Here is a 13,508-nt window from a genome sequence, read left to right as displayed (position 1 = left end):
CAGGCATTAATTAATGCAGTAGAGTGACATAATGAAGAAGAGTAAGATGACTCAGGTTTAAATTCCAGAACTTTGACAGGAGGTTTTTTCTCCCTGCACATCCTTTCTCATCTACCGCGCGGGGTTGCCTTGAAGCACACGGATGTCGGAGGCACTGGGGGGGGGAGTGAATTCCGTTTATCTAAGCTTCCTCCCGTGGAGCACAGCTCTTCTGACCCCAGTGCAGGTCTATGTCCTTTACTTCTGCATTCTCGTTTGTAACAACTTAACGTTAGTATTCATTAAGGAGAGTCTAAAATGACTGGCTTTTGTTCACATTTATCTGGTTTTAAGTTATTTCTACATATAATTTAAAATATGACTGTCTCTTAAGAACTTAGATATGATAAGCCTGTTTTCATACTGAAATGAAAACAACTCCCACTTTCCCCCAAGTTTCTCTCTTTCAAGAGGTGGAGGAAGGAATCTCTGTATAAGCATTTCTGTCTTGCAATTATCTCCATTAGTAAGTGGTAATTAGGACTATAGTAATTTTAGTTGGTTCAAGTTCTGAAAGTGCAAAATATTTCCTGCTAATGTTTCCTAAAAGGGAATGGTTTACAGTAGAGAAGCCGGCATTTACTACTTCCAATGCTCTTTTCCAGAGGAACTGTTAGTTTGAGACCTTTGCTTCATTTGTCTTCGGAAGTCTGTATCTCCTTAGAGGAACTGAAGTTATTTCCTTCGTGTTCAGTTTTGTGCACTTGGCCTGGGATCTGACTTTCCATTACTGCGTCCGTGTATTCTGACAAACTATAAACCTACGTGGAATATTTCATTATTAAGGCCTGGAAGAAATCACTTTGTGATTTGACAGGTATGTCTCCGAAAAACATAAAGCTACCCACACCATGTTAAATTGGGTCTTACGTATTTATTATAGAATATTTTACTCTACATAGTACATAATAAATAGCAAAAAGCCTTTTGAAACATTTCCTGCATATTTTGATTTGCAGTTTTATTTTGTTTATAATTAGGTCTGGAAATTACAATTATGATATTCCTGTTAATAAGCACACCCCCACCAAAGTCAAGTTCTCTCTGGAAATCAAGTAAGTGCATAGCTGTAAAAAACAATTCCGTTTTTATTAGGATTTGAATAACCAGTCTGAATTTACTTTACAATTTGGTCAGGAAGTCAGGAGGTGGAAAGTTTTCAGTCTCTGTTGCCCGGTGACAGTTGGGTTGAGAGGCGGAGCAGCTCAGGGACTGGGTCTTCAAAGTGAGGCCTGGGACCTTCCAGGCTGCCTCCCTCCAGTGGGCTGGAAAGGCTCTAGGCTGTGTCCTCACACTTGCAAAGGGAAGTGACCTTGGGTTTGGTGCTTGCTCACAAGCTGCACACTGCCTCTGGCTGCGTCCCTTTGAACCTGGGCGAGAAAGAGAGCGAGAGCGCGGCCCTGGAAGGGGGCGCTGCACAGTGGGGAGCTCCTGCCAGCAGTGCTAATGCGCACACCCCCTCCTTTCGCCCCGGGAGTGAGAAAACCGAGTTAGAGCTGGGAACCGAACAGACCAGGGTTCAAATTTGTCTCTGTCACTTACTAGCCCTGTAAATCTTGGAGAAACCACTTATCCTCTCTGAACTACCGTTTATTCATCTATAAAATGAGCTTGACGTTACACCATAACAAGCAGAGCAGCTCTGGGGGTCACTGTTAATAATAGTGAGATTAATAACTACCGTTTGCCAGGCAGAGACTGGGAGCCAGACGCTGTATACTTTAGAACTGGGTCATCCAATCCTCACAGTAACCCTCCAAGGTTGGTGTTGCTTTTTCTAGTTTATATTTTTCAGATGGGAACACAGGTCTTGAGAGGTCAAAAAACCCGTCCCGAAACTCAGAGCTTGTGGGAGGTGGAGCTGGGCTTCCAACTCAGCCCCCTTTTTCCTGCCTTCCCAATGAGATGAGACAAGCGAGAGCATTGCCCCTCCCTGGCACATAGCGGCACTCAATAAATGGGAGCTCTTTTTATGACTACCTTTCCTCCAAAGTCACAAAACCGTTCTCATCAATTTTAATCAATTATGGAACTTTAAGACTTTTGACCCACTTCACTCAAAAAGTATGCGAGGAGCTACCTTCTGCCAGGAAGATAGACGGTTTTCATTTTGTGTCTCTTGAGTTTAGTCTCTCCTTTTCTCCTCCCTCCACATTTCCTGCTTGCTCCCCTTCTTTCCTCTCTCTTCCCCTTTCCTCTGCCTCCCCTCTCTCCCCTGCTTCCCCAGCTCTGTTGCTCCTCCTCCTTCATTCCCCCTGCTCTGTCTCTTCGCCTGTTTCACTCAGGCTTCAGATGCCTCTCACATCAGCTCTGCTTCAACAGTGAGCTAATGACTCTCACCCCATGCCCCGCCCCCCCACCACTTGCCCTGGAAAGGTTTGTTTCCAGCAGCTAATATTTCATGACTCACAACCCACCATAATTCAAGGCAGAGCAAAGGCTAAATGTACCATTCTTAGGAGCTAAATGTACTACTATTCTCTAGCACTCCCTGAGTAACCTGAAACAGCATTTCCGTATTCATGCCTAGCTTTAGTGTAGGGAAATAAGCTTAAATGGTAAATCTCCTGAAGTGGCAGAAGATTCATCTTGAGCCACTAAAGTGGCCATTTTTCCAATATGGGTGATTTTAAAATAACACAGAGGCCCAAATGAGATTGTAGGTTGTCTGTCCCACTTGTGCAGAAAGATTGTTTCCAAACACAGATGAATCTCATCTTCTTGGTGATGACTAATGAGCCGACCTCCGGAGAAAGCCACTCTTTCTGGCAGGCCTTCCGTCCGACGGCTCTAAAGCCTGGTCACTTCCAATGGTTCTCACCCCCTGGTCCCTCCCTGTGTTTGTTAGCCTTGCTGCTTCAAACCGAATCTGCCCAGAGCAGGATTTTGCAGAATCTGAAGTCCTGGAAACTTCAGACAAGTGCAACTTTAGCTGCAGTGGAAAGGGAAGGAATATAACCCCAAATGATTATACAGTCTATGGAGAGAAGTTCTGACATTGAGATAATTTAAATCATGGGGTTAGGATTTAGAGACTGTCTTGTGCCACCTCAGTGGTTTGGATGCGATGACAAAAGTAGCATGGACTGGGTGGCTTAAACAACAACTATTTTTCGCGGCTCTGGAGGTTGGGCAGTCCCATGTCAAGGCACCGGCGGATTTGGTGTCCAGTGAGGGGCTGCTTCCTGGTTCATAAATGGCCGTCTTGCTGTGTCTCCATAAGGCAGAGGGGTGAGAGTGCTCTGGGTTCCTTTTACAAGGGCATGAGTTTCACTGGCGGAGGCTCCACCCTGTCCCACTGGAGGTTAGGATTTCGATCTATGAATTTGGGAGAGCACGAATGTTCAGTCCACAGCAGGAGTCAGCTGAGATCCAGTTTCTCTCTGTGATAATGAGATGTGAGCTAGCACACTGGCCTCAGTGAGCTTCGCGTAATAAAATGCGTATTGGGAACCTTGAATGGATTTCCAAGATATTATGTTGCCTCTTACTAAAGTGTAGCCTGGTAGGAGGTGGCAGCTACTTTTCCATTTGCCCTTTCTTTCCTTTGTCTTTTTGAAGCACAACAGAGCCATTGATAGTCTTCCAGTGCAGATTCACCCTTGGAAATACATGTTTCCAGAGGAAAAGGGAAGCCAAAGGGGTGTGGAGCCATGGAACGTCTCCCAGGAGATGACACAGGTAATGTTTTCTGGCTCCTGGCCATTACACCCCCGTGCCAGGAGAAGTGTGTGTAACACTGTGGCGCAGCCTCTGCCCCCCACTAAAGAGAGATGCCACGAGCCACACACCAAGGTTTCCCCTGACGGCTGACCCTGGCCCCCAGGCTTTGCTCAGCATCTTCCGAGTAGCCTTCAGAAGCTGCAGACTGTTCTAGCAATCCTTATCAAAAGCTGTTGTCACTAATACCTCTCCTACAGTAGTCAAAGGAACGCTCTCTCAGCCTGTAGGTTTTCCATTGCAGTGTGAAACGTGGTTGTGAAATGGATCTCTCTCTCATTCATTATTTAGGGATATCAGCACGTTTGGCGCCTCCCCGAAGCTCCATTCTTTGATAGCGCATACCATTTCCGTGCAGCTGCACCGGTACGCTTTATTTTTTTTAACTTTTCTTTTTGGTGAGGAAAGGAAATAAATAAATACACTTTAACTACAGTCAATTGTTACACTAATAATTCTCTTTTTTTCTCCTGTTCTGACAGGAATTAGCTGACTGTTCAATGGACCCTTATTTTGCTGGGCTATTCTTTGCAGATTACTTCTTTTCCTTCTATCGACACTGTGCCTACTTCATTCAAGTCTGGTTGGGGACTTGGCCAAGGAAAAATACTCAGAAATACAGCTAACAGAACCGTATCTCTGTATATAACTTCTTTCTTCTTTTTGTAAAACGCGCACATCTCTGGCCAAGGACTTATTAGCCTTTGGCTTCCGACAGTTTTGAGACATCAATGAGGAGAATAAAGTGTTTGCTGCAACTTGAGATATTGTGGGGTTGACTTTGCCGTGACTGTGAAGAAGACATTTCCTGGAGGAATCAGCACTCTTGGATTTGAAAATAGTGCTTCTGGTATTAAGGAAGCTGTGAGGTCAAAATAGGCAGGTCAAGCTTTACTTTGTCTTCATAGATTTCAAAGTGTTTGGAGAAAAACAAAAGGCCCTTTCTGCCATCTGCACTTAGACCCACTGAACGTAGACCTGGAACCTGTGATGCAGAGTGTGTGGGCGGGAGGGGTGGGTGGTGTCTGATGCTGCGCTCACTTTGAGGCAAACTAGTGCTATGTGTGTGTTCGTGTGTGCATGTGTGTGTACTACACAGGCTACACTACAGAAGGTACCTTGCTAATGAAATGGATTTAAGAGAAATAGTTGCAACTCTACTTTGTAATGTTTGATGGACACTGAACTTTTTGTGCACTAGGATTTGCACTCTTGCAAAGAGGGAAGCTGTAGCTCGTGACAAGTCTTTATAGGCTCCCCGCAATCTGGGACGGTTGCATTTGTTCTTCCAGGGGTCATTGACTTTTTTCTTTTCCTTTTTTTTCCCCCCTCTCTACACATGAGGGGTTCTGTGACAGGGAATTAAGGCACATCCCAGTTCTTCATAGCTGAATTAGCTGTGGTTATGTCTACCTGGCTTATGGGTAGATTTGTATGCCTTTTCCAAGCTAGAATGGACAATAATCCTCTAGCTGGAGTGTGTTCACTATATCATTTATTTTCTGTATTCTGATGTTTTGACATCTTAGGGTCTTGCTGACCCTGGAGGGCTTACATGCCCCAGGGTCAGCCAATTCCTAGAGATGGTGGTAAACAACTTGACCACCAGTGCTTTTCAAATGTAAGACAACCAATCCAGAGCCCACACATCAATCACCTCTTTAGCAGGTTATCACAGTCCACCTGCCCTAATCGCCCCAGGGCCATGTACCAGGCAACCAGGCACAGCCCCTATTTCCCAGAACCTTGCAAAACCGTTCAAACTAGCCAGTCCTAAGCCTATTTCTCCTGCTTGTCAATTCCTCCCTGTGGAAACCACAATAAAGGCTCTTGCCCCTAGTTCTTCCCTTTTCCTCTGCGTCCTGACCAACCGTGGTACTTCACAGGATGGCCCAGGAAGGATGGTGTGTCTCCTCCCCTTGGGAACCAGGAGTAACAAATTATCTCTTCAGTGCTGATCACCTCCTAATCTGTTGGCATTCCTATACTTCAAATTTCTGTTAACGTGGAGGATCAAGACACTCTTGCTCTGGTTCCAGGTGACAGGACTGCCGAATGGTTGGCCTTCCTTGTAGGCCTTCAAGTCAATTAGGATGAGACAATTTGATGCTTTTTTACCTTGACAATAATAATCAGTAGTAATAATATATCACCCTATTCCTTACTTGCAAATATTATTAAATATATGCCATGTAAATGGGAAGTAATTGTGAGGCCCCAACTATTGAGAAAAGACAAGATGTGACCCCCATTCTCACAGATGGCGTTTTGAAATAGATTATTGACATAAAGGTAATTTAACCCAGTAGAAGCTGAGACTTTGAAGCCAAAAAGCTCTTGCCTTGAATTCAAATTCTGACTTTATCTGTGCATTCTTAGGCAAGATATTCAACTTCTCTGAGCCTCAATCTCCTCCTGTACAGAAGAGTACAGTGAGTATCTACAGCAGGTAGGAGTAAATGGGGTAAAATATATAAAACACACAGAGGCTCTAGGTAAATATGAGCTATTATTGTTATACCTGCACAGAACAGAATAATTGGAAAGATTACCGTGCGATTATAAAGGAATTAAATAACTAAACACTCACAGACATTAAAGCATTTTTGTCAACTAAAAAAAAAAGCACAGACAGAACATTTGATGTATACAATATTATATAACATTTATGTATTTTTTCTATCTACGGAAAATTATTTTCCTTTTACTAACCAATGTAGTATTTGTGGGAAAAAATTAGGTAGTTAATTCTTAGGAGTAGTATTTCAGAATTCCTCCAGTTTCTTAGACTGAAATTCAAACTTGGTTTTCCTGAGTTGCAGGACCAGCCTGTCCAGAATGACTGAACTCTAGATGCTGTAGCTGCCACTCCAGTTTTTAATAACATCCCAGGTTCTTGGTGTCCAGAGACTCCTTTAACTTGACTCTTCCGCTGGTAGAGGAATCCTTGGCAGCAGCAGAGTTACAGGAGTTCTCTTCAGCACATAAAGCCCATGTACTTACTCACACACTTCTGTTCAGGATAGTATGAAGGTTTCAGATACCTAATGTAGTTCGGTAATGTTGCTTATAAAGGGATTTCTGTAAAATGTTTACTGTTTTCCTATTAAATTCCATTAAAAAGCTGGAAGTCTTTTCCCCACAGGAAACTTAGTACGGAAGATTATGTTGTAAGTCTTCAGAAAGAAAGGACTGAAGACAGCGGACAGACCTGTGGCAATCTGTGGCACCCTGGGATTAGTTAAGCCTGTGAGGAGAAGAACAGACTTTGCTGGAAGATTCTCTTGTATTTGAAGCACTTTACCAATGGCGAGCTGTCCACTGTGGACCATGCTGCTTCAGGCCAAAGAATTTTTCCTTATGTCAGAGAATTATCTAACTCTCCACTAGAATATTCCCAAATTCAAGTAATTAAAATGTCTAGATGAGTCTTCCTCCCAACATCCCATCACCTCAGTCTAATCATGAGAGAACATTCAGACAAGTGCCAACTGAGGGACATTCTACGAAATACCAGATCCCTACTCCTCATAATAGTCAAGGTCATCAAAAGCAAGGAAAGTCTGAGTCACAGTCACAGCCAAGAGGGGCTTACAGAAACGTGATGACTAAATGTGATATGAGATCCTGGAACTGGAAAAGAAAATTCGGTAAAAACTAAAGAAATGTGAATAAAATATGGACATTAGCTACTGGTCAGGTACCAATATTGGCTTATTTATTGTGACAGATATACCATACTAATGTTAAGATGCTAATAACAGGGGAAACTAGGTATGGGGGTTATTGAAATTCTGTGTACTGGCTTCAAAATTTTTTTATAAACCTAAATCTGCTCCAAAATAAAACACTATTTAAAAAAGTCAGAAGAAAACATCCATAAGAGCTGGGCTAAAGGATCGCATGCTACCGCCAGGGCCTATTTGTGGTGATACAGGATAAGTTGAAGCCTGAGAAATAGGTATTCTTCACTTCAGGCCAAAGTATTTTAGTTTCCTACTTTCTTAATTACTTGTCAGATTCTGTATATCAATTTTATTAGCTCCCAAATATCATAGAAAATATTATAGAATATACGATAGACATAAAGATCAAAAAATAACCACATAGTACAAACAAGTAAGAATTACAACCGTTTTTCATGAGTTCTAACAAAAGAACCCACACAAAATTGTGAACACTGTCAGATTTTTAAAACAAACAAACCATAACAATTCACTTAAAACAATTAGTGTATGGGGGTGTGTATGTTAAACCCGACAGCATTTTCAAACAAAACCATTTTGTATACTCTTACCCTACTTCTTTTTCATTTTTTTTTCTAGACAATTTTTGGATTTGACTTTAGTGGCAGATTCCCAACACCACATTATTTGAATCATGAAACTAAAGATCTTCAAGGAAAAAGCTGAATAGAATTCTTTTGGCAGTTTGCAAAGCACTTTCACGAACCTCCTCTCCCTGGATTCTCACAACGACCTTGTGGTATTGGGAGTGAGGGCAGGTTGAACAAGGAAAAGAGTTGAGCCAGGGTTTCTGGTGCTAAATTTCATCCCTTTCCACTACATTACTTATCTCATTTCGTGCGGGCTGCCATGACAAAATTTAAGACTTGATGACTTATACAACAGGGATTTATTTCTTACAGTTCTGGAGACTGGAAGTCCAAGATCAAGGCATCCACAGGCTCAGTGTCTGGTGAGGGCTGTGTCCTTGAGTTTCAAACAGCAGCCTTCTCATTCTGTCCTTCTGGCAGGGTGGGCAGGTGGAGAGAGAGTGGGGGCGGGTAGTGGAATCAAGTTCTTCGGTGTCTCTTCTCATAAGGGCACTAATCACATCAGAGGGTCCCTTCCCTGGTGGCCCCACCTAAACCTAATTACCTCCCAAAGGCCCCATTTCCAAATACACTGGGGACTATGGCTTCCACATATGAATTTGAGGGAAAGACAATTCAGTCCATAGCATTACATCCTTTACCTTTTGGAAATTTTTTCCTTTCTTCAAAAGTCTTAGCAGTTTTCAAGAGATCCTCAACTCAGATATTGACCCAACCAAAAGGCACTGACATGTTAATGGCTCTGGTAAGTGATACTTACACTTACTAGGCCTTTCAAACTGATACGATTTATTAGAGGCCATTTACTTGTAATACAGAATGGAGAGAGGGACCAAGATGAATGGGATTTCTAGTCACCACCACTAAGTTACATGTATTTATATTGCACCAGAGCTTAAGAATTCACTTAATAATGCTAAATATCAGCCACACTCTGAGGAACTCTCCAGCAAAATCTTCACCTGGCAAAGCTAAAAGTGTTTTGGCTTTTATTCTTTAAGGACATGTGTCATTGATTCTTGTGTCTATTGCTGAAGAGCCAATTGAGCTTTTAAGAAGCATCCAAGGATTCAAATCTAGTGCATTTTTTGATGAGCAGTTGTTTAAAGCTTGTAGAAGCCCAGGTTTGCAGACCTTCAGTTTACCCGCAGAGTTCTGCACACACAACTCCATCTTCTCTTCCGTGAATGGGAAAGCTTTGTTAGTTCTTAAGGCATATAATTGGAGGAAGGGATGGGTGCCAAAAGTCACAGTCTCAATCCTTCCTTTCTTTATGGCCCCACAGAAATATAAAATGAGGTCATATTTTAGAAAGACACTTGATAACATGCCTTTGCCAGAGTTGAGTTTCCAAGCCATTTTTAGTGGCACCAGTCTGACCTCCTGTTTAAATGAGAGTCACTGGAAAAAGAACCAGACTCAGAGCCAGGAAACTTGGTCCTGGTCCTGGCTCTGTAACTTGCCACTGGTGTCATCTGGGACACTTCACTTCCCTTTCCTGGTTGCAAAATTAGATCCATAACAGTCCTGCCTATGTGAGACATTTACGTGAAAACTCTAAAGTGGATGGCGCTGCATGAAGGCGGGAATCTTTGAGAATGGTTTCTGGGAAGACATTTTGAACAAGTAAATAAGTAGGAAATTCTTACTTCTTTTAATGAGCTTAAGCCCATTATGCCCAGGGTAAGTCGCTTACATTTCCATCCACCGTCTTCACCTGGAAGACATGTCGCCTAGCACACAATAGATGCTCAATCAATATTTATTACATGGAAGGTGGGTAAACAGGAACACTTCTTCTTATTTACCAGGGACCATGGCAAGATGGCCTACTGAAACAGATCTGAGCTCTTCTCACTCTTTCACTGTGAGTTTTTTATTGGAGTTATTTGGAATGTTGCTATTATTATTCTCTTCTCTAAGCACATTTAAAGCACGTCTAAGTGACTCCCCATAGAAACTGAAAAATAAATGGCCTGTTGTCCGGCAGAGGGTTCTAGATCCTGAGAGTCAGCGGCAGCTGTTATTCGTTGTTGACATGCCTACTGCTGGATTTCCTACAGCACAGCTGCATAAGTACCTAACTTAATTGCAGATTAATTATAAGGAACTTAATGAATGTTTCATAATATATCCAAACAGTGAATGCATTATGAGAGTAATTAGGCTGTTGTAGTTTTCTCCTGAAGTGAATTTAAGATCTCAAGCTTGTCATCCTATACAATTACTGAAAAAGTTTTTTATTTTTAATCTTTTAATTATTATATTTTTTAATGCTCACCCCAGATATGTTTATTGGTTTTAGTGACAGTGGAAGAGGGAGAGACAGGGAGGGACAGAGAGACAGAGAGAAACATATGTTGCCTCCCATACGTACCCTGATCAGGGATGGAACATGCAACCTTTCGGTGTACAGGACGATGCTCCAACTAATTGAACCACCCGGCCAGAGCTGAAAAATGTTTTTTGTTTTTTTGTTTGTTTTTTGTTGTTGTTGTTCATTTTTTAGTGTGGATATTCTAGGCTCTCAGGAGCAGTCTCTGGAATCATCTGCAGTAGAGAAGCTACTCGATATTATGCTAAGAAGAAAAAAAAGCTCTTAGTTCCTTCATGGAGGGTCCCTGTACCTCTAAGAAAACACTCCAATATAGATGATATTCAGCCCCAGAGCTCTGTAACAGTTTGTTCATTTTCCACTCATTCACTCTCTCATTTACTTAGACATTAGTGGAGGGCTATCGATATGCCAGAGTCTGTATATGATGCTAGGGGAGCCTGGCATCATTCCTGACCATTTTGAGGGCTAGCCAGCAGACACACAGCCTTCACACACTATGAAAAGCACTGTAACTCTGGTTTTGACTTTGTGCTGTGGAAGTGCAGGGAAGGAGTGCTAAATTCTGTCTCCCCGTAAAAGAGGAAGAGAATGGAAGAGAGGAAAGGGGGAGGTGTCAAGCAGGAAGAGATACCTGAGCTATTTGGATCTGCAATGTTGATTAGTGTTTTTTGTCTTTGTGTGTGTGTATATTTAAATAAGTAAGTGGAAAAAAGGTAGAAGTGAAATATGAATCCATTTTTTAAAGAAAGAATCTAATTTTAGTGCCCCAGGAAATGCAAAGTGAATAATTATCACACCCCCATGTCCCCACATCCCTGAGGCAGCCCCTCTGCCAGCTTTGCTCACAGGACAGGCCCTCCTCTTTCTGAAAGTCACCTCTTTTTACCCTCAGCTCCAAGAGCTGGCCATTTGTACCAAGAGATTCACGGAGACTGTGGGAAAAGCAAATCACGTTGGGTGGGGCATGGGATGACTCAGGAGACTGGCGATGAGCCTGTGGGTGGGGAGGCTGAGCCCCAGGACAGTGACTGACTCATCCACAGGTACCTGTCTCTCTGTAGCAGGGGCTCGATGAGCATTTGTGCAGTGGGCCTGGCTGTGTGGAGCACACACCCACAGGTTTTTGGTCCCTCTGTCCATTTTAAAATAAAGAGGTTTTCCTTTCAAAATGAAAATTGACTTCTGGTTTTTCAGTCTCTCGTGTCCATGGTGGGAAGAGCTAAGAGTATCTCTTAAAAGTCCTCCCAACATGCCTACCCCATTCTTTTGGTAAAAGCACCACCTGATTTTCTTTTGGCAAATGATCTTGCCTCAGCTGTCAGACTCTAGGAATCAGATAAGGCTGATATGCTCTCACTCATGACCCTGGCCTGAGCAAAGAACAGTGATTGGTTTAGGGGAAGCATCTGATCCAAATCAGGCCGATCAGAACCATCCCTGGGAGTATGACTGAAACTATAAGCAATGAAGCGCTCTCTGGGGGAGTTATTAAGCTGGTAGGAGTGAGTCTGGGGCCGCCGTCTTCCCATTGTGCTGGATTGACTGCCTGCCTGAGAATGAAGCTGACACAAGGGAAGCAGAGATATGAAAGAGGACAGTTCTCCAAGCCAGATATGTTCCGCCCTCCTCCATGAACTTAACAGTTAAGTTGGCTAATACATCTGCATTTTGTTTTAGCTAGATTGAATTTGGATTCTGCTCATAGCCAAAAGAATTCTGATGCATACCAGCCCTCAAAAAGAACCTCTGGACATTTTTCACATGGGATACTCAACTGGCTGACTCCAGAACCCGACACCTTATTTATGGGAATGTTGGTCACTAGTCAGGGTTTGGAAGGTGGCACCTGGAGCTGCTCACCTGGTTCTCCTTCCCTAGTGGCAGCTCCATCCTAAGTGACAATAACAAAACTAATTTCATATTTGTATGGTGCTTTCCATTTTATAGCCTTACCATTATTTCTCTTCTATTTTTTTTAACAAGGAACAAAAACTTAAAGTAACTAAAGAATGATGGGTTTATTATATTAGAATATAGAAGAATTACACACCACACGTGGGAACTATACTGGAGCTGAGATTCACAGGTACTAGACAGTTACAGAAGGCTTTGCCCACCATCTGGCGTCCTCTTTGGGTGACTTGTCTGCTCCTCTCTGCAAGGCTGCTTCATTCTTCCTTCTGTAGGCCAGCTTGTCTGTTCCCTCATTTGCTTGCACCCATCACGGCTACCCCAAAATGTAGTCTCAGACCCCAAGTCTCCATCCACTTCCAGCTTGGTTCCCTAGGGCAACATGACCCAGACTCTTAATTTTCAAATTCCTACGAAGGAGAATCTGACTGGTGCAGCCTGGCTCAGCTGTGCACCAGCGACTTACCCAGCTGCTGACTGGTGAGAGGGTTGTATGGTTTGTAGGGCTGCCCCTTGCGGATGGCGGGCAATGGTGGGTAGATCCTTTAAGGAGGGAATGTGGGAGGGAAGGAAATGACAAGCATTTTCAGTAGAGCCTTTTTATCTCACTTGATCCCTGTATTTCTGAGAGATAGAAATGATTATCATCCCCACTTCATGTAACTACAGATCTTGAGCAATGTGCTGCCTTGCATTAATGAAGACACGAACAAGAGTGAGAATCCTGCTAGGAAAAGTTCAAAGGCATTTAAATGCAGCTGGAGAATGAATAGTGGGCCCCATGCTCCAGGCGCGGATGTGGCCCCTCAGTAGCTGCGGAGGTTTGGGCGGTAGCTGAGGTGGCTGAATGTTTGATTTTTCTTCTTTCAAATGATAGTACTACAGTACTATCACTTTTTGTAATACCCATTTTATTTCAATTTAAAATTTATTTATTTATTTAAATTGGGGTATGATTGACATATAACTTTATCCCAGAGGTGAGCAGTGCCATGGTTTCTGGAGGGAAAAAGAGAATTAAAAATAAAATCAAATCCAATCAAATATATATATAAACTTATATAAATATATAAATTTAAGTAGCAAATGCTGCCAACCAAATAACGGTGTCTTGTTATAAAGTGCCCCATCTGCCCTAGCTGGTGTGGTTCAGTTGGTGGCAGC

General features: G+C 42.8%; 1 protein-coding gene across 1 annotated transcript in view; it reads left to right on the top strand.

Annotated features, from left to right (window-relative positions):
- MYRFL (myelin regulatory factor like) overlaps window positions 1-13,508 on the top strand; it is an 80,114-nt gene that overhangs the window by 65,762 nt on the left and 844 nt on the right. The window contains 5 exon segments of the mRNA XM_053919758.1: window positions 1,020-1,094; window positions 3,601-3,695; window positions 3,698-3,720; window positions 4,051-4,125; window positions 4,242-4,342. Of these exon segments, the coding sequence (XP_053775733.1) occupies window positions 1,020-1,094; window positions 3,601-3,695; window positions 3,698-3,720; window positions 4,051-4,125; window positions 4,242-4,342 (369 nt within the window).

This window comes from Desmodus rotundus, chromosome 3, assembly GCF_022682495.2.
Source record: "Desmodus rotundus isolate HL8 chromosome 3, HLdesRot8A.1, whole genome shotgun sequence".
NCBI classification, from domain to species: domain Eukaryota; kingdom Metazoa; phylum Chordata; class Mammalia; order Chiroptera; family Phyllostomidae; genus Desmodus; species Desmodus rotundus.
This window is presented reverse-complemented; position numbering and strand designations above follow the sequence as displayed.